This window comes from Protopterus annectens, chromosome 9.part0, assembly GCF_019279795.1.
Source record: "Protopterus annectens isolate FY-2018-M chromosome 9.part0, PAN1.0, whole genome shotgun sequence".
NCBI lineage: Eukaryota > Metazoa > Chordata > Ceratodontiformes > Protopteridae > Protopterus > Protopterus annectens.
Genome location: NC_056743.1, coordinates 282,011,932 through 282,038,492, shown reverse-complemented (window position 1 = coordinate 282,038,492; position 26,561 = coordinate 282,011,932). Strand labels below are relative to the sequence as shown.

General features: G+C 37.8%; 1 protein-coding gene across 1 annotated transcript in view; it reads right to left on the bottom strand.

Moving 5' to 3' along the window:
• RAPSN (receptor associated protein of the synapse) overlaps nt 1-26,561 on the bottom strand; it is a 318,527-nt gene that overhangs the window by 66,597 nt on the left and 225,369 nt on the right. The window contains 1 exon segment of the mRNA XM_044082863.1: nt 15,674-15,772. Coding sequence (XP_043938798.1) covers nt 15,674-15,772 — 99 coding nt within the window.

Sequence of the window (26,561 nt, the reverse complement as noted above, 5' to 3'; positions counted from 1 at the left end):
GGTCCCCTAGACTTCATCAAGGGTTTACAGACAATACCACGGGTCTATATCATATATTCGAAAATTCAAGATGTCGAACACCATATGTTCGAACTTGGAATTTCGAATATTGAAAACATCAAACACTCAGAATAAAAATTTGCTGTTCCGAGAAACATACACACAACACAAGCACACCAAAATATATAAACCACACACATACAGTTAACAAAACCCAACCCCACACTAAGCCATGCATACATTACTAACTATCCACTTACCTTAACCCGCACCCTAACTCTAAGGTCCGTAACTATCGCACACATACCCCACGAGACTATACACAAACAAAGCAATAAATACTTACACATACAGTTAACAAAACACAACCCTACACTACACCATAAATACATTACTAGCTATCCACTTGCCTTAACCCACACCCTAACACTAAGGTCCGTAACTCTCACACCACAGTGGAGGAAATAGCGAAGCCACGGAACAGCCCACTGAAATCTTGCCCTAGCTAAGATTTTGATGTTCCGGGGCTTGGCTATTTTCAACATTCGATGGTTTGGGTTAGACGTTTTGACATTCGGTGTTTTCTGTGTTCGGAATTTTGATATAGACCCCAATACCACAGTCATGTGGTATATCAACAAGCAATTGGGAACCAGGCTGCACCCTCCTTTGCAGACAAGCCTTATTAGCTTGGGATATAGCTTCACTCACACTCTGTAGGCATTCTAAACTGTGTGGCAGACAAGCTGAGCTAGAACAAGGCAGACCCTTATGAATGGAAACTAAATCAGGGGTCTTCCAAGATTTGATCCATCTATGGGGAGTTCCTTAAGGGAAATGTCTTTGCTTCCTCTCTGAACAATCAAATGGCAAGATTCATTTCCAGGACTCAATGCAAAAAGGCCTGGAAGACAGATGCCTTTTCTTTACCTTGGACAGGACTGTTTCTCTATGTTTTTTCACCCTTTCTGCTAATATCCAGTGTAATTCTGAAGATTCAGAGGGAATCCCCCAAGATCATTACTGTAGTTCCCTTCTGGCTCAGGCAATCATGGTTCCCCTATTTTTGTAAATGGGCAGGGATAATTACCACAAGATTTCTCACAGTCTGTATTCACTCACATAAGATCATAGGTGCTTCATACACCCTGACATAAATCATTTTCAATTTCAACCGACTGCCTAGATGACAGGGTCTTAATTTCTTTTAGGCACCTGTTTATTGGAGACATGCATCAGGTACAAATGGAGGCAAGTTAGCTTTCTACTAGAAAATTGTATATTAATGAATCAAAAAGATTTTGTAGTTGGCGCCAACAATATTATCTGCACCCATTCAGGGCGAATTGTTCTCTGGTTCTACAGCATTTGTGAGAGTTACTATCCTATGGCCTTCTTCATTCCTTTATTAAAGTTAATTTATTGTCCATTTCGGCATGTCTGTCCATGGATCCTTCTCTTGTAATGCAGTATCATGTCAAAATGTTCTTGAGACGGGTTTTCCATAATAGGCATCCAAGAAAACGGGTGGCCCCTCCTTGGGATGTCAACTTTGTGTTAAGGTTCTTGATATGGAAGACAGTTTTACTAACTGCTATGACCTCTGCAAGAAGGGCATCTGAGCTGCAAACTGTTATGGCGAGTTAAACCGATCTAATTTTCCACAGGGACAAGGTTTCTTTGAGAACTAATTCTTCTTTCTATGCCTAAAATGGTTTGAGAGTTTACTTTAAGCTAAACTATTCATCTCCCCGTTTTCTTTCCTGAATGTAAATGTGAAGGAAAAGGCTACTCCCTACTTTGGATGTCCACAGACAGCTAAGATACTATCTTGACAGAACTAAATCTTTCAGATATTTGGATCAATTGTTCATTTCTTGTGAAGGTAAGAAGGTGATAACGTGCCAAAACACACTATTTCCAAATGATTGTCTTACCTTTTGTTATACTCATCATAACAAAACTATTGCAGGCAGGGTCAAGGCCCCACTCTGCTAGGGCCTTGCCTTCATCTATGGCTTTCTGGAAAGAGATGGGTTCTAGAAGTATTATAGTAGCTGCTACTTGGTCCTCTGTACATAAGCACTATGAGCTTAATTCCTTTCCAAGGTCCAGATCAAGCTTTGCTAGGACCATTCAACAGGTGCTTCTAGACATTCTTCCGTCAACCTCAAAAATGTAGTTAGCTAAGGTAATCTACTCATATAACTAAGGCTGCCACAGCAGTGATCAATATGATGAATGTAGTGCAGCAGTTTTGTAAGTAAAACTTACCATAGCAGTAGATGATTAAATGATCACTGCCGTAGTAGCCACTGCACCCCCATACTTTTTTTGGTGTTTTTTTTTTTTTTATGCCAGGGTGTGGACATTTATTTTTGTTGTTCCTAACATTGTCCTTTCAGGGCTCAGCCACCCTTTCTCTGCTGGGAAGAAAGCTCAGAAGAGCTTCGCATCCAAACTTATCTTTTAGTCAGCTCAGCTCATGCTACCTGACAGTTTGGGTATGTGGAAGGTGCCCTGAAGCTTCGGAAGCTGTCTGGCTATTATATCGTTGGTAGGATATAACCAGTGTAGCTAAGAGTACTGCAGCAGTGATCATTCGATCATCTTCTGTTATAGTAAGTTGCACTTACACAGCTGTACTTTGTTTATATTCCAGTTTTGTTGCTAGAGTCTTATATTCTGCTTATCATTTAGCTGCTTAAAGTTGCATTCCAGTGCCTTTCTGTTCTCCTGATCATTTTTGTCTGCTCTGTCCTCCACTGAGACAGTAAATTAAAGTTTATGAAATTCTAACTGACTTGGGGTCATTGACATGTAGCTCAGAGTCACGACTGGAGTTCCAATATTGGCTTCATGTTATTAGGTTTCTCTCTAGATAGTCTGCTTTTTGCAGCTTGAATTTTCTCAATCCTCCCATCCTTTTTCCTGCATGGCTTTAAAAGGCCATGTCTCTAGTCTTCGCTCCTTATGGTAATCTGATTTTCAAAGACCCTCTCTTCCCTCTTTTATTGCTATTGTCTATTGCGTAAGTTATTTAAGTACTCTGCCCACACGTCGTTTCACATACATCTATAATACCGAATGCCCACCCAGCAAAACCAATATTTCTCTTGAGTAAATGTCCTTTGCTACATATTGTCTCCTGCTCATTTTCCCAAAGCTGCCACTTACTTGGAGCCATTGCCAGACTCTGTGAGGGTCCTAAATTAATTTTGCTTGATCCCTGCCAGATATGAGACTTATTATTTTGCAGTTTAGTCAACTGTTTTACAGTGCTACAATTTTATTTTTGCTTTATCTGTTGTTTATTTTGCACTTTAAATTATTTAAAGGTACTTAATACTTGAAATCACCTTGTTCAGGTAGTTTGTTTAAGTTGTTTTGTGGTAGCATTACACTGTCAAGCAATCTTTGGGTTTTTACATTAAGAAGACTATGGGACAGTCCATCTAGTGGCAGTAATTGGTGACCTTGCCTATCTGAGTTGGGAAACATATAAGGAAGCTAATATGTATTTATTTAATTGGAAAGAGGACAAAGAATTCAGTTTTTTATGTTTTAATTGCACAAATTTGGAGTATTTAAATGCCGCTGTCCAGCTTGCAGTGGTGGTTAGTAGTTGTTTGTATAGACATAGACACTTACAGTACCAGTAACTCTGTGAGTGCAGAGCAGCTACTGTGCTCATCAAGTAACATAAAGCATACAGCTTGCCTGTTGAGGAATACTACCCCTTGAATTTAGTAGTCTACAGTCTAGTCTAGTCTCTATCCCTAAAAGCACCCTTAGTCAGCCCACTATTAGCCTCTTGTAAACCTGCAACAGTGTAGTTCATCCAATAAAGGACATGACATCATGGATATGTACTTTCCCAGTTTCTCCACAGCCAGCTTGTTGAATATGGGTATATTGATAGAATGTAACAATTGTCTAATGCTCACTACCATCCATTTAATCCTCTGAGAATCAAATACAGTATGTCAGACAATGTCTCTGGAGGCAAAAGACTTGCATACAAACATTCATAATAATCTGGTTGTCAGAAACACACACTAAACCCACCACACGTAATATGCACCCCACACGTAGACCTACTTATGCTGAGGCAATTAAACACAATATCTCAAAACCCCAAAGTCCTCTCAGACATTCTACCTGCAAAAATTATCCCCATCAAGCTGAAAAACACTCAATGGAAACAGCGAACATTGCACGTACCACTACAACCAGTGGAGCATCAATCACAAAGTCAATAAAACAAGCCAATACACTACTAAGAACTCTAGTTATAGGGGACTCCATAGTACAACATACAGCTGTCCCCCTCACTGAGCTGAACAAGGAGAAAATAATAATCAGTTGCCTATCAGAGGACAGGGTCAGCCAGGTTATGCATGCTTTCAAGTCATTGCATTACAGGTAACGGTAAGATTCAGTCATATTCCATGTAGGTGTAATGTCTCTCTAGACTATGTAGAGGGAGACATTACTGAGCTCTTGCACTATAGGCCACAGGCTGGTATGAGCCTAGCATTGAGCAACATTCTACCTTCACCAAGGATGATGCCACAACATGAACAGAAGATGATCGACTTTAATAATTGGCTTAGTTTTTGGTGTCATTCTAGGGGGAATAAAGTATTTGCCAATGTAGGAGGATATGGTTAACAAACAACGTTGCTTTGCCAAGGATAGTTTGGACCTGTCCCCTCCAGGCTTTTAAATATTGGCTAAAGCACTGTCCTCCCCCCACAGCCTTTTCAGGCAATGCTAAATTGACAAACCTTCCTACATAGCAAAATCTCCCCAATGAAATCTAAAGGTGCTACTGGTCAATGCTGGGAGTCTAAACATGAAACTCTACTCCTACCAAGCTTTCCTTAGCTTGGAGAATGTGGATATCTGTATATTTACCAAGACATAGTTTAAAGCTGCAGAGAGTATAGTGGCAGTACAAGGCTTCAGTGCCTTCTACACATTTAGACCAGCAATTACATAGACAGGGACTAAAGATAGAGTTGTCTCAACGTGCATCAATAACAAGCATACATCTAGGTTGGTTAAACAAGATGATGTAGAGGAGTTCCTCCACCTACAAATTGCAATACAGAAAGTCCCATACCATACCCTAGTAAGCCATAGGTCACCCTATATGCCCAGTGTAACCCATATTTCATGCTTAGACCTATTGGAGGCACTCACCATTCATCCAAATAGCATACTAATGGAGTATTTAATTAACCCTTTATAAACTGTGAATCCTATATGACCCCAAATTTGCAGGCATGGAGATTCCTAGACTTTGTAAACGCAAACATCCTGGATTAGTAAGTGAATATGCCTACCAGAGGTGCAAACATATTGGACATGGTACTTGCAATATATGGGAGAATGCGGCACACCCCATGTAATTTCCTCTATGGTAAGGTTAGTCTTCTTTAAAATGAGAATTAATTCTGCAACCCCAGCAAACCATGTAACATTTAAAAACTAATACAAAGCAAACTAAATTGTATTAAGTTATAACCTGTCAAAATTTCAAATCCCTACAAGTCCTGATAACACAGCAGCCTATGTGGAATTATTAACAGAAGATCTGTACAACCATGTTAATGGCTGCACAGAGGATGCTGTGCCTACCAGACATGAGACCAAAACTAACTAAAAAAACAAATCACCCTGCTGAAATCAAAATTAAACAGATTGTAGAAAAAAGAAAACAGCAGTCATAGATAAAATTAGGAAGTGTAGCACAAAAAAAAGATAAAAACTCTCTCATCAAACTGAATAGATGACTAAGAGGACAAATTAATCCAAAAAAGCAAATTTTTGAGGTAATAACATTCCAGGCTATGGACAACCATAAGGCCTTCTTTAGTTAAGTCCAAGAACTGGGAGATATAACAAATCTTCTTGTTGACAAATTCAGCTTCAGCTTTACCTCCTTTTCACCCCTAGCCATTCCAGGAACTACCACATAACCTAATCCCTTCAACTATCAGTAGGGAGCAGGTTTTAGATGCACTACCTAAGGCCAATAATATAGAAGGGATGGGCCCCAATAATATCTCAGGATGCCTCTTAAATAGCTTAAAATATGACCTATCAGGACTACTGGGGTTGCTATTTAACCATAGCCTCCATACAGGCTTTGTGCTACATAAATGGAAGATTGCAACAGTCATCCCTCTGCATAAGGGCAGACCATAACCATATCATGGGAACTACAGACAAATTAGTCTGACTAGTTTCATATGCAAAGCCATGCAAAGAATTACTATGGAATGGATTAACAATGACATAGTATACCTTCAGACACTAGACCTAATCCAGTTTGGTTTGATCCCTAACCCTATTGAAGTGAACCTGGAGCAGTGTATGGGAAATCAGAAATTCAACCCTGGCCTGACACTTAAATCTCTGATGGATACATTTGGGTTGCATGGCTATGTTTATAAAAGCCCCAGGGGTAATTAGCCTACCTATGAACTTATAAACTGTGAACAATACAATAAGTCAGCAATAACACAAAAGGTAGACGTATTAAAAACACTGAGTTTATTATGCTATGAATATTTAGTACTATGCTTACTCACAAAGCAGTTTATATAAGTTCCAAATGTAACTTAAGCTAGTATGGGGAATAGAAAAGAATGGGTAAGGCAAAAATTCAGTTAACAGAGTGCTTTACTTTTTATGGCTGGGTAGGGTAAAATTCAGTTAACGGAGTGCTTTACTTTTTATGGCAGCAGAGCTTATAATCAATGTGAGCCAGTAATCTGAGGATAGCAGTACTGTGACTCCCCAAATCTTGATCACAAGGGCAAACTGTATATGATAGGAGACATCCTGATTAAAGAGCTGAATATACTTGCTAACAAAGAAAGTCCATCCTGTTATCAGGATCATCTCTGGGGTCTTCCATTCAGATGCAACGTACAGTAAGCTCTCAGTTAACCAGAACTCAAGCAGCCAGAAACAAAATATCGAACAAATACAGTACAAATTTCATGTGTTGCACTTTCTGCCCCCCCCAACAGAAACATACCTTAAGTTTTTAGAGTTTTAAAAAGGAAAATAGGAATAAATTCCCTGTCTCCCCAACCTGAGAACAAGTCAAACCAAACAAATAGTATATGGTACAGTATTAGTCAGGGCTATTTTTACTAGAAACTCTCAAGCAACCAGAAACCACAGTTATCCGGCATCTACCAATCCGCATGGGTACCAAATTAACTAAGAGTTTACTGTATAGTCTCAAAATTAGAGATAGTTAAAAAAGCCAGAGTCTCTGATACTTAGATAAACACAGGGTAGAATGACAGGTCCCTAGTATCCATAAAGAGGCTTCAGTATGCAAGGTTATTTTGCAAATAAGGCAAGCTAGTTTTTTTACCTGGTTCCAAAGATCTTAGACAGATGTATGACTCTACATAGCTGCCTGATTCACTATACCCTTTTTTGACTAAATGAGCCAGGGTCCAATAAACATTTATATACCAACTTCTCAATAGGTGGGATAACAATCTTGGAGAATTGGAAAGATTATGCAAAAAGGTAAGCTTATAGTCTACTCTAATTTTCCCCTGAACTTAACACAATGTTTGTACAATAAGGAACTCATCCTATCCCAGTTAGGTTTAGATAATAGGGTATAAATTAGAGAGATGGTTTCATGCGAGTGAAACAAATTTTTGGCCCAGGAAATAAACACCTTTCTGGAAGAACATAACTGCTGTCTAAGAAATAAATGGAAGAGAGAACTAAAAAGACAGTGCATATTGGCAAATATCTCCAAAAGTTTTTTGTGGGTAGGTCAAATGTTTCTTTTAAGTTATCAAAGGGTAGAAATGTTGGTAGATTACTACTCTGACCCAGAAGCTGCTCTGAGGTTTAAAATTCAGTGTCTTCTATGACCGATTAGAATTCCTTTATTAATTCACAAAGTAAAATCATAAAATCCTATTGGCACATTTACCATGCCTGAAATGCCAGTATGTTTAACTTATGAAATAATACAGGAATTGTTGTGCACTTATCTAGCACAGTGTTAATTATGTGGAGTTCTGAATTTTATTGATAGCTATCTTGCTTGATTGTTTCGAGAAATGTTGCTTTTGATTATTGTCCAACAGTGACTTGCAGATCATGAAAAGAGATGCATATGGATGATATTCTAGGCATGCATACCAATCAGTATAGCAAGAGGACCTGCTTAGAGCCAAACTTCAGGCTAGCTTGATGCTACAGCAGTTGCTTATGCCAGGTAAAACATTTCAGACATGAAAAGAGAGAGATCAAGGAATGCATATGCTAAAAAGATCATAATAAGAGAATGGCCAAAAAATCTGCAGTAAAGAAATAAATACAACTTTACTTCTCATTTACAGAGGAAGCTAGCTTCCTCATCTGATATGTAATCTGATATTTAAAGCAGATAAATTGATAGTACCTAATCAACTGAGAAGAGATATGCTGACAAGACCTGATGAGTCACTGTGACGGGCTCTCTACCCTGGGCCAGTAATCAAGGAGCCTCAATCCTCACCACTGACACCAGTGATTGATGTTCACTAAAAATGGGAATGGATTTACATAGTATTTTCAAATGCACCTCTCTGCATCAAGCACAATTTTCCCCAGGAGCACACAGAGAACATGCTCAAGACCTGGGACTGGACTCTGCTTCTCCAAATCCCAAACAAGACACACTTTGGAGCACTGTGTCCCAGTTCCAAGTAGCTAATACACCCACACCTGGGTATTTGATTTTCACACACACACACACACACACACACACACACACACACACACACACACACACACACACTCCTGGAAAAAGCTGCCCTCTTATGTCCAGACTATAAGGTAACCATGCTGCCATCAGTCAACTACTCTAAGGCCTTTACAAAGGTATCCAATTATACTGAGTAAAATCAATACTAATATAAATGGTAGAGTGTAACCAAAGCAGCAAGGTTATTTGGAGTGGCGATGGCATCACTTACATAAGCACAAGTCTCTCAAGATGTTAAAGTATTCTGTAAAAGACCAGCCACAATGAAAATTATAAAAATATTTAATAATAAATAATAAAATTGAAAACATGAGAATACCAAATATCTAAGTACAATAAACATCAGAGTTTCAGTCACAGGAGAAATAAAAATAACACAGTTGGACAGATTCAAACAGATGCAGAAAAACAATACTTAACTATTCTCACTGTATTTCCTGCCTATCTAAAGAAAACTGTTCCCTAGCTAACTTAATTAATGCTGAAAGGCAAGATGAGATGTTGAGATGCTTACTTCCACAAGGCAAGGTGATTAGCTTCAAGCCTAAACTGAGCTGATTTGAACTTACTAACAACTGGCTGTGACAGCTGTCATAGATCTTTATATCAAGTGCCAAAGAAAACAAAACAAACTGCTGTGAGAGTTCCATCCTCTCAGTGATGGTTATAGAATGACATTATATTTGATTACCTGATTCTGGTACAATACATACTCAGAGAGCTTTGCTAAGATCTATTAAAGCATGTGAAAATTATAGAGCGATTTCAAAAACATCTACTCTTCCCTTCCAGAATTCTCTGTTTAAACATAAACATTTAATCAGTTATAATAACACTATTGCTACATTTTTAACACAAGCATCTGTACAAGTCAGTGTGATAGTCAAATGACACAAAATTAGTTACAAAATTCCAGCTAACTATGCTGGCATATGTTTGACATGCACTGTCCTATTCTCCATTGCACAGATGGCAATACCTCACATCAACACAGTCACAATGGAGTATCATAAAGTGTAATGAAAGAGCTTGAGATGCACTGTTTTGTCCCAAAATATCATTGCAAATAGAGCAAAAAGTTCAGAAATACATAGTATGCAATGCCTGTTAAAAAAAAAAAAAAAACAATTTAAAAGAACCTAAATCATCCTATGCAGTACCAGGATGTTCATGGAGTAAAGTGGGAAAACACTCATTTCATTGTCAAAAACACCATATATAATCTGTGTAGATTGCTAGTCAGAGTTTCTTGAGATCTTTAAGTTATCAAATAATATAAGCAAATGTGTTATAAATCTTATGAGAACTAAGTTCCTCTAACATGGATTTCCATATATTGTGATATTAGATAATGGCACACAATATGTAAACATGGAATTTATAAAGGATTTTGTAACAATTGGCATTTCCCATTAAATTCAGTGTCCACTTTCAAATAGTCAAATGAAAGGAACGGCACAAATGTTGAAGTACTTAATGACTAAGTCATAGAGCATCAACAGGGACTTTTATGTTATTGAATATTATTGGAATATTGTAGTATCAAGAGTGCAAACTCAAGGACTACCTAAAGATATGCCCAAAGAAAAGTCAAGGCAGTAAGGTTCCATCCGCATTGAGAATAACACTGATACCAGAATTGTTAATAATTCAGTATATATGAGATATGGTACACCTGAAATAAAGCAAAATATTCTAGCAGTTATACAAATGAGACAAAGGACTGAAATGTAGTGCATGGATCAAAATGTATACAAATACAGTTTAAAGCTTTTTATCTATATTTACTTATGACATACCCTTAAGGGAATAGTTAATGAAAATTTCCATATGAAGTAGGGTAAAATGAAATATCTCTGCAGAGAAACATACATAAAATGCTATGTCTTATTTCTTAAATGATAAAATACTTGTTGATTGAAAAATAGGGGGATATGTGAAGCATATTTCTTTAAGATGTTGGCATCTTTATACTCCTCAGAATATGCATATTAATTTTAATTACTATTTGTTGACCAGGGAAGTGGACTGGGCTATTGACCCTTTTCAGCCATAACCCACCTCATGAGGAGCAGAGAAAATATGCATTCAGCTGTTTCACAAGCATGAGAATAATATGGTAGGAGAAGCATTACAATAAGAAAACAGTGCTGAGAAGATTTAAGAAGAAACAGAGAGGATTTAACACTAAGCAAAGCATTGTGGATAGCAAAGACATAAAAAGATATATATACAGCATTTATATCCTAGTAATGGTAATTTACTTATCAATTAAGAACTCAGGATATTGCATGCGCAGGGAATGCATGAAATTAGTATGTTTCCTTGTATAATATAGGCACTTAGTAAATGCTCATGTAAAGTACAGTTGTACAAGTCCTACTAGCCTTTAACAGTACACATTTAAATTCCTCATTGCCTCAGTCACATATTGGGTTATCTACCAAGGTAACCCAGTACTGCCAGCTTTCAAAAGCTCAGAGTATCCACCCTCTTTCTTCCTGTGACAGCTGATGGTTGAACATAACCCAAGAGGGAAGCCTTCAGCTGTGGCAGGAAGTGAATTTTCAGGCTTTTTCACTTCCACACAAAGAAGGAAAGAAAAATATCTGAAGTCAGAATCATCTAGCAAGAATAAATTCACAGTCGGTCACAATACCATATAAAAACAAATCCAACAATATCCAAATCCAAGAGGTTGAAACCCACCTCAGCTGTAACAATCTAGAGGATGCCTGGTGGGTGCTGCCACTGAGGCAGTAAGGAATTTGAACATCTTCTGGTACAGGTAAGTAGGACTTACACAATTGTACTGTGGTCATCATTCTCACCGGCTCAATGGCACTTTAGGTAGATTCCAAAAGCTTACCCTACCTGGGAGGAGGAAGGACAAGGATCCTGGAACCTCTGGAGAATAGCAAAGCCTGCTCTGGACCTTGAAAATGAATCCAGTTTGTAGTGCTTTGTGAAGGTATGAACAGATTGCTAATTATAATGCTTCTATAGTTCACCCCTTTCCAATGTGGCATCAGAGAAGATAAAACCCTAATTGAGTGAGCCTTAACCTTGCCTGGAAGAGATTTACCATGGTGAGAGTAACAGAAAATAATAGCAGAGGACAACCATCATGCAATAGTTTGCTATAGACAGGCTGACCTTTCTTATCCTCTGTATAGGAGACAAACAGCTTTTGATTCCTAAAGGGCTTTATTCTCTCAAGGTAGTACCTTAGCTGCCTGCCACATCCAAGAATCGTTTCTCACTCATTTTATGGATCAGGATAGAACACTGAGAGATAGATGGCTTGATTCAAGGAAAATTCAGAAACAACTTTAGGCATGAGTGATGGATTAGTGTGTAACTGAACTCTGTCTTTGTGAACAATCATATAGGGTTGGCCCATCATGAGAGCTTGCAGCTCTCAGACTTGCCTTGCAGATGGAACAGCAATGAGGAATGAACCATATATCAGCCTGAGAGGCAAGTTCAGTGTGAGGTAAGGTCAGTTTTTCAAGACAAAGCTGAGAGGAGGAGGAAAAGTTTTGTTTTCGAGGTGGCCTCACATGAAACACTCATTCGCATAAACTGTTTGACCACAAAAAGAGATGAAAAATGGGGATCCATGGCAGACAAGCTGAGATGGCCCCAGGATGCACTTTGATGGAAACATGACAAACCATCCCTAAATATCTCACAAAAAGATTTCAAAATCAGAGGGGTTCAAACCCTTTCTGGACTTCTTTTATTGGCCAGACATCACCTGGAAAATCTCTTACACTTGTAAATGTAAGATTTTCTAGTCACAGATTTACTTGTTTCCTTTAAAAATGCTTCCTTGAGGAACCCATGATTAAAAAGTATCAAAATGGAATCATCCAGGATGCCACCTGTAATTTCTCTTGGGTTATACCATTCATCGCTGATGCTCTGTGAGCCGATCCAATTTGTGAGAAAGCTTGTGGTAATTGCCCTTGGTCAATTCAATTAAAAGAAAGAACCAACTTTGCCTGGGCCAGAAGGGGTTACCACAATGATCTTCAGCAATTCTTTCTGAATCTTTAGAAGTACCGTGGCAATCACCTAAAAGGTGGAAATGCATACAGGAACAATCTCAACCATGGGAATGATAAAAATGTCTGTCTTCCAAGCATGGCTGCAAGAATGTCTTGAACAGAATTTTTACTGTTGTCTCTTTTGAATGGAGGCAAAAAGATCCACTTGAGGTGCTCACCACATCTGGATCATGTCCTGGAAGACCTTGCCACAGAGATTCCACTCGTGAGTGTTTGTCCAGGAGCTGCCTAGTCTGTCTGCCACTGTGTTTTTCTGTGATAGAAAGTATGATGCTTTAAGAATCAGAGGAATGTTGTAGATCCAGCTTCCAGGCCATCATTATCAATTGGAAAAGAGGGTATTACCCCCTTGCTTGTTCAAGTATCACATCACAGATGTGTTGTCTGTGACCACCAGAAGAGGACCTGGAGTCCATAAGTGGTGAGGAACACTTAAGCATGAATAATGCCAACATCTAAGGACTACAAATGCCTTACACGTGAATTCTCATGGACACTGCTCCCCACACAAAATCTGACAAGTCCATATGGACATATTGGACTGTGGCCTGACGAGAGATAGGAGTCCTTAATTCAGAGACAGTTGATCCCTCCATCACTGCATTTCCTGTTTTACAAATACCTGTACCAGTATAGGGATGAAGGTGGTGTGTCCATCAATTTTCAAGTGCCACTGGATTTTTCTCATGTGTATTCTGGCTAGTGGCATCATGAGGCCTAGAATTTTGAGGAACTCTTTTGCCAAGACCACGTACAGAAAAGACAAATCAAAGAAAATGCCCTGATAAGTCAGGACATTGTCTTCTGCAAGGAATTGTCTTCTGCAAGGAAAACCAATCTTTTTGCTGTGTCTATAAAACACCCCTGGAAAAGAATTCATTGAGAGAGTGTGAGAAAGTTTTTTTGAAGATTCAGTTTGTGGTAAAATTATGATTCATTGTTAAAAACACACACACAGCAGAGTCATGCATATATTAAATAATGTGCAAACACTGAAAAAATCCTAGGTCTGTAATATTCCTCTAAAAAGATGAAACTAAACCAGAGTAGCAATGGTAAAGAGAGGCCTCTAGTGTTGAACAGCACACATACACACTGCACTTCTAAGAAAGATACTGAAAGTTTCCTCAGGAACAGTAAACAAAAATGTCAAAGATAGAAGCTAAAAACACTGCTACAAGCAAGAATTACTGTAAACCCTGACATAAATAAAATAATAGATATACACATACATAAACACATACATGTGTATGTATGTAAATATATATCAATTATATATATATATATATATATATATATATATATATATATATATATATATATACACACACACACACACACACACACACACACACACACACACACACACACACACACACAGCAATGGATCATGTGAAGAGTCAGAAAGCTTTCTTCTTTGGATGGCAGAAAAAAGACTGAAAACACTCACTTCCTGTCACAGCTAAAGGCTTCCCTCTTGTAATATGCTCAGCCACTCAGCTGCCACTGAAAGGGGTCGGTGGTGGGGACTCTGAACTTTTGGTAAATGACCATTACTTGGTTACCTTGACAGATGACCCAAAATGCCACTTAAGCAGTGGGAATGATGAGCATATAATAGCCCACTTTGATGTAAATGTGTTGTATTTTGCATTATAACACTGCTAGATGTTAGAGGATGTATTGCAACAGAAACAACTTTTATACACGTATTTCACAGTAATGATAGTATTTCTGTAGTTAGCAGATAGTTGTATTTCATATTTTTCAAACTGCCCTTTTTTCCAGTTCAGTCAAAGTAATAAGATATCCTAGGTCATTCTAGGTTGGCTGAGGGTAATATAATTATGCCTGCAAAGACAGTAACCAATTGAAATGTCAGGACCCACTTCAGCGAATCCCAAAATACAGACACTGAATGGCCAAAAGAAAAAAAAACAGACTTGTCTGAGATGGCCATTTCTCAGAATATTCCATTTCTCTTTGTTATGGTGATTTTGGAGTTGGTCTGTGAGTTGGAGGTGTTGGGGAGGGAAAGAAGAACAGTGTTTGTTATTCTTCCTTCTCCTGCATTTTTGGTCTGTTTTGTTTGGTGTGTTGGCACTCTGCGTTATGAGTCACGACATTTTAATAAGGAGTCTGCAAATTCAGTCGTGTGCATTCTCCAAGTCAAACTCTCGACTTTTAATGCAGTCCTTTTAAAAACATTCTGAAATAATCCCTAGCCAAAATCTGTCTTTGCTCTTGTTCAAATACAGGATAAGCTGTATCCCAGAATATAAACAAGTACCTAGTCATGCCTTATACCTCCTTACTCCCCTTCTTCAAACACTTCTGAACGTCAATCAATTTCTGTCCCTTGGCTCTCTAAATATGCCATTACGCTGTTTTTTCTCCCACTGCATTTTCCAGTTCCTGTTTGTATTACATTAACTTACCTTTGATGTCTCTAAACTGTTTAGAATTCCTCTAAATATTAAATCATTGTCATATAATTTGTATCTGATCATAACTGATGCTTTCACATTATATTAATTTGGCATAATTCTTTAAACTGTAGATGTTTAATTATTGTTCTTAAAATGTCTTTACAATTCTTTAGAGCTTGTCACCCTGGGCCTCTCAAAATGAGACCTACCTAGTCGGACTTTCCTGTTAATCAAATTTCAGTAAATTATTAAATAAATATAGACAGATATAATGTTTTTATATCAACGTGGATGTTTCTGATACAGATTCTAGTACTACAACTGTCTGTATTTTTGCTTTATAGGAAAATATTATTAACTGCTCTCACCTCTGTGTCCTTTCTGCTCCTGTGGATATCAGCAAAACAGAGAAGGCAGAGTGCTTGGAGTGGTCTATCGCCATGCTGTAAGGCAATCTTCATTGATTCCTGAAATGGATGAGACCCCCACAGTTAAAGAAATAATAATATTACATTGCTCAACAGATGGAATGACAGCCATTGAAGAAAGTATTTTTTTTTCAGTGATCCATTATTTTACAGTTTTACTGTGAAAAGTAGACTTGCAAGCTTGTTTTCAGCTGCAAACTAAAAGAATGGAAGAAAAGTTAATGTAACAAACAGATACAGTTAAGTATACATAGAAATTAACAATGCAAAGGAGATAATTAACCATTCTAAATCTGAAGAAATTCTGTTTTAAAGTTATTAAAAAATGAAAGCACTAAATCTAACCTTCTGGGTATTTTTCTCCTAAATTACTGCATAGTGTAACATGTTTTTGGTTTTACACTTATACATACATACACACACACACTGTCACATATATAAATATATGGATATATAACTATAGATATATTTATATTATATTCTCACTATAGGGAGCTTGTTATTCCCAAAGCACACAAGAATCCTTAGGATCCTCCCTTGAGACAGATTGCAGCTTCCAAGAAAACAGTGACTTTACAAAATTCTCCTTTTTACTTGAAAGACTCCTGGGAATTTTTAAATGAGCTATTTAAGTTCCCTACAGTGTTAAGGAATTGTACCTTGGTCACTTTGGATAATAGTAGCTTTGTTCATGAGTATTCCTCATCAAAGAGGCTTAGACTTTGTTTCTGATTACCTTGCTAGATGGACAGACACTTCTCCCCACAGGATTAAGGCATATATATCCTTGATTAAACTGGTTTTGGAAAACAACTTTTTCTCCTTTAACAACATTTTTTACAGTAGTTACAAGGGGTAGAAGTGGGGGGCTAAGATAGCACCAGCATATGCCAACCTGGTACTTAGTGCATGGGAAGTCAATACTTTAAATCATTTGAAAGGTTTTCAGTTCATGTATTTGTGTATCAGATTTATTGACAATATCTTTTTCATGTGGTTTGGGGCTCCCAATGAACTACATTCTTTTTTAGGTAAATGTAATGAAAGCATTGATTTCCTAGATTGCACTCTGTCACGGAAGGGAAACAAAGTGCATTTTTCTGGATATTTCCCTTTCTTTCAAATCCACTATCAATTAATTTGTCTTCCATCCACAGGAAGGATACATCTTGTAACAATTACCTTGACTTCTCAAGCCAGAACCCTGGTTTTATGGAGAGAAATATAGTTAAAGGTCAATTTGTTCGTCAGAGTAGGATCATTAGTGACGGCACCTTGTTTTTACAGGAATGCCACTATCTTATGAAACTCTTTGCAGATAAACATTATCTTGTTAAGCTGGTTTTTAACTGTTTTAAGGAAGTGGTAGACTGCAGGTAGACCAAACAACTACCTACCCATAAGTATGGGTTCAGTAGTGGTAAGGGTAACTTATCAAATGCATGCACAAGATTTCCCCTTCCTATTTCTTTGGACTCCGTAGGAACCAGGAACATTATTACCAAGAACTGGGGTATTATTAAAAGCAGTCAATAGTTAGTTAAAGCTTTAGGGACAAGCATCATTTTCATATAAGAAAACTCATTCTTTAAAGTCCCTTTTTGAATCCAGTCCTTCACAAAATATGTTGCCCAGGTTAAGTCCCACAGGTATGTATACCTGTGGAAGATGTATTTGTTGCCCAGCACATTGCTCAAGGGGATAAATTTGTATTGAGAGCACTTAATTTTACTTTTCATTTTGTAGAAAAGTTTGATTGCATTTCCACTAACATTGTCTACTTAGCAGTGTGCTCTTCTTGCGATGCCTTTTATGTGGGAAAAGCCACCAGAAGACTCAGCGACAGGATCAAAGAACATTTTCAAGTTATTAGAAAAGGTGACTGATTCATTGTGATTGAAAACATTACTATTATTTTTGGTGACTCTAATCCATTACTGCTAGTAAAGGAACTCAAACAGAAAGTGAGACTTAGGATAGACACACCCTCTGGATTAAATGGGCATTTAAATGTATTCTTAGATGGAACAGATAATTTATGATATCATTAATATGCTAAGTAACCTTGCCTTATAGTGATACAAGTGTTTAGTTTTGTGTGTGAAAATCGTAAGCTTAAGAAATTTAATAGAGACATGGGAGATGTCAAAAATAATACAGTCTTCTCATGGAAATCATTTAAGAGAGGTGTCAGATTTTCTGATACTACTAATAAATGGGTCAGAATGAAACGTAAAATAAATAAATCCATCTTAAAATCATCTTGTGGGTTTAATACCACTACTGATTCTAATACTTCAGACTTTTCTTCCAATCCACTCAGTACAGATACAGCGACAGATTTTCCTGTAGAAATAACATCTCCATTATACAAAAAATCCAGGGGAAGAGGGAACCCTTTAGGAGAGGAGGAAGAAAACATCGCAGGCAAACCAGGGAGCAATGAAAAACAAGAATTCAGAGAGCTGGCCAAGATGTGAAAGCAAAGGAAAATGGGACTGACAATATGGATAATTTGATTTAATTTCACTGACCACAACTTATTTTCTAGTGAAAAAAGTGTACTTAACAAAGGTTTTGGCTATGTACCCTCTAATTTTGTTTCTGAATATGGTGTTTGGATGTCAAACATTTTTGTAGAAGCTTAAACTTGAAGTATTTTTTTTAGTTCGAAGAATGTTAATGGTGATATGCAAACTTCTGGTTTGTGTTTCAAAAAATCGAATTTTCAACCGCCTTACCATCCTATAGTTAAATTATTTGAGGAAATGGTAATGCGCGATTTACATGCCAATCAAAATGCCATTTTTAAAAGTTATGGTGATAATCTTACAAAATTGGTACAACTAAAGAATAACAAAGATGTAGTGACAGTCAGAGCTGATAAAGGTGGAGCGGTTGTTCTCTGGGCAACATCTGAATATACTAGGGAATACACTAGGGAGGCCATGAGGCAACTGAATAATAGTATGTTCTGTTTTAAATTGCCTATCAATCCTAGTGGGGATTTTAAGAAGAAAATAGATGGGTTTCTTCTAAAGGCAAAAAATGATGGATGCACATTTGAGTGTGTGTGTGTATATATATATATATATATATATATATATATCTAAACAGCTTTTAGTGAATGATCCTAAAGCCCAGAATTTTACACATACTGCCTCAAATACATAAAGCAATCTAGTCTTCACCTGAAAGGCCAATAGTCTAAGGCAAAGGGTCTTTGACTGAGCCTTTGTCGGTATATTTAGAACATCAACTTGAACCTTTATTGTCATTAATTAGGGCCAGGCTGAAAGATTCTAATCAGTTAATATGTTTGATGAATGATCTGCAAGTCACCCCTGGTTCTTTCATAGGTTCATAGGTTCATACTAGGCTATCTGCCCTAGGGCATTTATAAGCCTAGCCAGAGTGTGTTTGGCTTTCGCCACCCATTTTAAATTAGTTTTGCTATGCCTTTTTTTGAAGTTAGTATACTGTGCCTCTGTCTAACAGTGACACAGAAGTGATAGCCGGGGTAAACCTATGATCTCCCATCCACTCATCAAGATTCCTCTTGAAGAGAGTCAATGTGGGACTCTGCCTAACCTGGACTGGGATTTTATTCCAGAGTGAAGGGAGCCTCTGGGTTATGAATCTGTCCCTCCAGCATGTCCTATTTATTTCAGTGCTGAGGTTCAAGTCTCGAGCTGTAGCTCGATGGGATTTGGATTTTCTGAGGTGCAGCATGTCCATTAATTCCGGGTTGGACATGGCTTTATACGTCAGGCACAGATCGCCTCTGAGCAGGCGGTATGCCACTGAGTAGAGCTGGAGTTTCTTTAACCGGGCAGCATATGGCATCTGTTTGAGCCCTTTGATCCTCTTGGTGAGGTACTTTTGGGGTCTTTCCAGTTGCTGCAGGTGTCTGGTAAGGTACATCCCAAAAGGGGCATTGTACTCAATTATGGGCCTGATGAGGGATGAGTAAAGAGGCACGATGACCTCCCCTGATCTAGATGTGAATCCCTTCATGATTAGATGGGCTATATAAAATGTTTTTCTAACCACTTTGGCCACGTGGTTGTCAAATGAGAGATTGTTATCAACTTGGGTCCCCAGGTCCCTAATGACTTCTTCTGTACTTAATGGATTACCACCTATGTGGTAATTTGTGGGCACTTTGTTTTTGCCAAAGGGATGACTATACACTTTTGGCTTTAGCTTGAGGCCATGGCTCTGGCACCAGTTGTCTGTTTCTATGAGGCCCTTTTGGAGGATGCTTGTGTCGGCTGGAGAGTTGATTATGGCGCCCAGTTTGCAGTCATCTGCGAACTTGGTCAGCCACAGTCCTTCCGTGTTGGCCTGTACCACCGAGCAATATATACCGAACAAGAGAGGTCCCAGGACTGAGCCTTGTGGGATGCCACTTGTAACTGGTTTAGAGTCTGACATGGCTCCAGCAATTTAACCATGTGGGTTCTGTCCTTGAGCCAGTTTGCAACCCATCTAGTGACATAGGGTTTATATTTAAGCTGGTGAGCTTATCTATAATGCCCGAGTGGGTATTGTATCGAAGGCTTTAAGCGAGGTCCAGGTAGGCTGTGTGGACCACCTTCCCTGTCAATGGCCTTGGTGACTGTTTCAAAGAAATCGACCAGGTTTAAGAGGCAGGATCTGCCCTTAACAAAGCCAAACTGGGTAGGATCCAGTGTCTGTAGGTCCCCAATATCTTTATTTATGAGGTCCATGATGATCCTTTCCATAGCTTTGCAGACCAAGCTAGTCAGGCTTATGGGGCGATAGTTTCCAGGATCCGTTGAGGCACCACCTTTGTGGAGAGGGACCACTGTTGCTGTACGCCACTCTTTGGGCACATATCCTGTAGTAAGGCTAAGACTGAACAGTAGTTTTATGTTTGGGTTTAGCTCTTCTTGGAGTTCATGTAGGACGCAGCCCGGGACACCATCTGGTCCCATTGATGTTGTGTTTTTTGCTTTGGAGAGGGCGGCTCTTACCTGAGCATCTGAGATGTCAGGGGGGCAGCACTCTGTTGGGATAGATATTTGTCCTTTGGGGGGAGAGGGGGGAGAAGTTTGCACTGAACCTGTCAGCTAGGATGTTGGCAATGTCTGTGGCTCTGTGTATTTTTTGTCATTTTGGACTAATTCTGAGCATATCTGGGAATTCCCACCCAGGTTCCTAACATAACTAAAGAAAGCCTTGTGATTATCCTTAGTGTCCTGTGCAATTTTTCTCTCGAAGCTGGCCTTAGACGATTTTATGAGTGCCCGTAGTTTTTGCTAATACTGATCAGAGATTCCTTCCTTTGGGATTTTGCTCTATCATGTAGTAGCTTCCTCCTTCTATTGTATAGTTTGTTTATGGCTGGGGTCCACCAGACAGGACGCCTGCCTTTGGAGGATTGGGTCTTGGTTTTATTTGGGATTGTGATGATCCATGCATTCCTGAAGGTGTTCATAGAATGCTTTATAAAGGATTCTGCAGTCTGGGCCGTATTTTCCACAGGCCCGGGGCTTTGAGATTTACCGGTTTTGAGGCGTGAAATTTGCTTTAGAGAAGCTTGTTTTCAGCTGCAAACTAAAAGAATGGAAGAAAAGTTAATGTAACAAACAGATACAGTTAAGTATACATAGAAATTAACAATGCAAAGGAGATAATTAACCATTCTAAATCTGAAGAAATTCTGTTTTAAAGTTATTAAAAAAATGAAAGCACTAAATCTAACCTTCTGGGTATTTTTCTCCTAAATTACTGCATAGTGTAACATGTTTTTGGTTTTACACTTATACATACATACACACACACACACTCCCACATATATAAATATATGGATATATAACTATAGATATATTTATATTATATTCTCACTATAGGGAGCTTGTTATTCCCAAAGCACACAAGAATCCTTAGGATCCTCCCTTGAGACAGATTGCAGCTTCCAAGAAAACAGTAACTTTACAAAATTCTCCTTTTTACTTGAAAGACTCCTGGGAATTTTTAAATGAGCTATTTAAGTTCCCTACAGTGTTAAGGAATTGTACCTTGGTCACTTTGGATAATAGCTTTGTTCATGAGTATTCCTCATCAAAGAGGCTTAGACTTTGTTTCTGATTACCTTGCTAGATGGACACAACATTTTTTACAGTAGTTACAAGGGGTAGAAGTGGGAGGCCAAGATAGCACCAGCATATGCCAACCTGGTACTTAGTGCATGGGAAGTCAATACTTTAAATCATTTGAAAGGTTTTCAGTTCATGTATTTGTGTATCAGATTTATTGACAATATCTTTTTCATGTGCTTTGGGGCTCCCAATGAACTAAATTCTTTTTTAGGTAAATGTAATGAAAGCATTGATTTCCTAGATTTTACTCTGTCAGGGAAGGGAAACAAAGTGCATTTTCTGGATATTTCCCTTTCTTTCAAATCCTCTATCAATTAATTTGTCTTCCATCCACAGGAAGGATACATCTTGTAACAATTACTTTGACTTCTCAAGCCAGAACCCTGGTTTTATGGAGAGAAATATAGTTAAAGGTCAATTTGTTCGTCAGAGTAGGATCATTAGTGACGACACCTTGTTTTTTCAGGAATGCCACTATCTTATGAAACTCTTTGCAGATAAATATTATCTTGCTAAGCTGGTTTTTAACTGTTTTAAGGAAGTGGTAGACTGCAGATAGACCAAACAACTACCTACCCATAAGTATGGGTTCAGTAGTGGTAAGGATAATTTATCAAATGCATGCACAAGATTTCCCCTTCCAATTTATTAGACTCCGTAGGAACCAGGAACATTATTACCAAGAACTGGGGTATTATTAAAAGCAGTCAATAGTTAGTTAAAGCTTTAGGGACTAGCACTCATTCTTTAAAGTCCCTTTTTGAATCCAGTCCTTCACAAAATACGTTGCCCAGGTTAAGTCCCACAGGTATGTATACCTGTGGAAGATGTAGTTGTTGCCAACACATTGCTCAAGGGGATACATTTCTATTGAGACCACTTAATTTTACTTTTCATTTTGTAGAAAAGTTTTATTGCATTTCCACTAACATTGTCTACTTAGCAGTGTGCTCTTCTTGTGATGCCTTTTATGTGGGGAAAGCCAGCAGAAGACTCAGCGACAGGATCAAAGGACATTTTCAAGCTATTAGAAAAGGTGACTGCAAAAATGCTCTAGCCAACACATTAAAGTCAGCACTCAGTGCTCCATTTTTAAATTCATTGTGATTGAAAACATTTCTATTATTTTTGGTGACTCTAATCCTTTACTGCTAGTAAAGGAACTCAAACCGCAAGTGAGACTTAGGATAGACACACCCTCTAGATTAAATGGGCATTTAAATGTATTCTTAGATGGAACAGATAATTTATGATATCATTAATATGCTAAGTAACCTTGCCTTATAGTGATACAAGTGTTTAGTTTTGTGTGTGAAAATCGTAAGCTTAAGAAATTTAATAGAGACATGGGAGATGTCAAAAATAATACAGTCTTCTCATGGAAATCATTTAAGAGAGGTGTCAGATTTTCTGATACTACTAATAAATGGGTCAGAATGAAACGTAAAAGAAATAAATCCATCTTAAAATCATCTTGTGGGTTTAATACCACTAATGATTCTAGTATTTCAGACTTTTCTTCCAATCCACTCAGTACAGATACAGATTTTCCTGTAGAAATAACATCTCCATTATACAACAAGTCCAGGGGAAGGAACCCTTTAGGAGAGGAGGAAGAAAACATCGCAGGCAAACCAGGGAGCAGCGAAGAACAAGAATTCAGAGAGCTGGCCAAGATGTGAAAGCAAAGGAAAATGGGACTGAGAATATGGATAATTTGATTTAATTTCACTGACCACAACTTATTTTCTAGTGAAAAAAGTGTACCTAACAAAGGTTTTGGCTATGTACCCTCTAATTTTGTTTCTGAATATGGTGTTTGGATGTCAAACATTTTTGTAGAAGCTTAAACTTGAAGTATTTTTTTTAGTTCGAAGAATGTTAATGGTAATATGCAAACTTCTGGTTTGTGTTTCAAAAAATTGAATTTTCAACCGCCTTACCATCCTAGAGTTAAATTATTTGAGGAAATGGTAATGTGCGATTTACATGTCAATCAAAATGCCATTTTTAAAAGTTATGGTGATAATCTTACAAAATTGGTACAACTAAAGAATAACAAAGATGTAGTGGTAGTCAGAGCTGATAAAGGTGGAGCGGTTGTTCTCTGGGCAACATCTGAATATACTACGGAGGCCATGAGGCAACTGAATAATAGTATGTTCTATTTTAAATTGCCTATCAATCCTAGTGTGGATTTTAAGAAGAAAATAGATGGGTTTCTTCTAAAGGCAAAAAATGATGGATGCACATTTGAGTGTGTGTGTGTGTATATATATATATATATATAAATGATCCTAAAGCCCAGAATTTTCACATACTGCCTCAAATACATAAAGCAATCTAGTCTTCACCTGAAAGGCCGATAGTCTAAGGCAAAGGGTCTTTGACTGAGCCTTTGTCGGTATATTTAGAACATCAACTTGAACCTTTATTGTCAATAATTAGGGCCAGGCTGAAAGATTCTAATCAGTTAATATGTTTGATGAATGATCTGCAAGTCACCCCTGGTTCTTTCATTTGCACATTGGACGTACAGTCCTTGTACACAAATATTCCACATACTGGGAGCATGAGAGCAGTAAGATTTTGGCTAATAGTATATGGTCTATATTCATCCGAACACACAGAATATCTCATTAGTTTGGTACAGCTGTTATTAGAACATAATGTATTTTATTTTGGAGGTGAATGCTACTTACAGGTTAAAGGCACAGCCATGGGTATTTGCTCCCATCTATGCGGACCTCTTTATGGGGTTTTTAGAATGGAACATGTGCCAGACGCTGTCTTGACGATTGTTGGGGCATTTGCTAAGGGGACTGTTCAAGGTTAGTTGGAATTTGTTGGTTTTCGTAATTCCAATGAATTTAACATTAAAGTTGTGGATAGGATAGAACCTTATAGCATAGATTTTTTAGATGTTCAGATCACAAAGTGAGTGGATGGTACAATGATTACCTTGTTATATAGAAAACCTGTTACTAAAAATGCTATATTGGAGGCAAGTAGTTGTCATCCAAAAAGCATGATAACAAATATTCCTAAATCACAGTTTCAGAGACTGAGGCATATTTGTAGTGAGGATATTGGTTTTGAAATAGAGGCTAAAAAATGACTGATAGATTTATCAAAATAGGTTATAATGTGGGTGATGTGAAAAGGGAACAAACAAGGGCATTGAAATTCAAAAGAGAATCGGTTTTAAGAAACACTGCTAGCAGTAGTGATAATACTGTATGTGATAGGAAAACATCACAATTTAGGTTTATCACAAATTATGGTACAAATACCTTTAAAATTAAGGAGGTAATTAGTAAATATTGGGATGTGTTTAAGTCTGATGATTTTTTTGACCAGTACCTTGGAAACAATTTTTCATATAGTTTTAGATGAGGAAAAAACATTGGGGGAGTCACTATCATGGTTAAAAAAATCTGATTGGTCCAAGGATGAATATAGGGCTGACATGATTAGGGGATGTAATAGCTGTGGGAATTGTGTCTACTGTAATGTAATGTCCACTACCAAGTCATTCACCTCAACAAATACAGCTAGGGTTTTTGAAATTGGACATCTAATAACTTGTCGAATCGAATAGGTGGTCTATATGGCCATCTGTCAATGTGGGGCGTTCTATGTAGGGCAGACCTCCAGGCCTTTTAAAAGTAGAATTGCAGTACATTTGAGTGACATAAGTTGCAAACGTCAAAGAAGTGCAGTCTATAAACATACGTTGGAGCATGTGAATGCACAGTTTCTTTTTGTTGTTGTAGATGTAGTTAGAGGCAGGGGTCCGTCTGAGTTGACTAGACATGACCTCTTGGATAAAAAAGAAAGAATGTGGATAGTAAACTTGGGTTCCCAATGTAAACCTGGTTTAAATGATCATTGGTAAAATACAACTAATATATGTTGTTTTAAATGATTTGATTTACTTAGGTATTTGTTAAATATGCTAGGATGTATATTATGTTATCAAACTTTTAAAAGTTCGAACATCATATGGTCGACACCGTATGATCGAACTTTTAAAAGTTGGAATGTTTCAATGGAGATCTCTGTACAGAGCGGAATGGAAAGATTTCCCTTTCCTGCACTGTAGTGCAATCTCAGAGTTGATATATTTAAAGAGCGGGGGCTGTGGGAGGCCCACCCCCCATGTGGGGGTTCAGGGGGGTCTTTTCCACTTGCTTAAAATGGTCAGGTAGGTTTTTTCTGTTTATTTATTTATTTTTTAGCTTTTTGAACTTTTAAAAGTTTGATCATATGGCTTCGACCATATGACGGTTCGAACTTTTTTAAGTTTTTTAATGTAATATACACCCATATGCTATGTTTCAGTAGTTTGTGACATCATTTTTCATTTGTAGTACTTTATTAGATGTATTTTTATTTTAATATGTTATTTGGTCTATCACTATATAAGGGTTTTTGGGTTAGGGTTGCGTGTATTCACACTGATGATGCCAGGGGGCGAAACCGGTCTGTGTAACATCGTTGCTTCTGTGTTATTGCCAAGACTTCTGTTCTGCAGAAAAAAAACTTTTATACACTTATTTCAGTGTTTGGCCCTATTTTCTTTTCCCTATTTGTGGAGACCAAAGGGCATTGTGTAGTGAGTTTATTTGCGAGTGGAGCCAACTTTCTTTTTTTGTTGATTTTCTGGATGCCTGCTGCTGTGCATGAGAGATCACAGT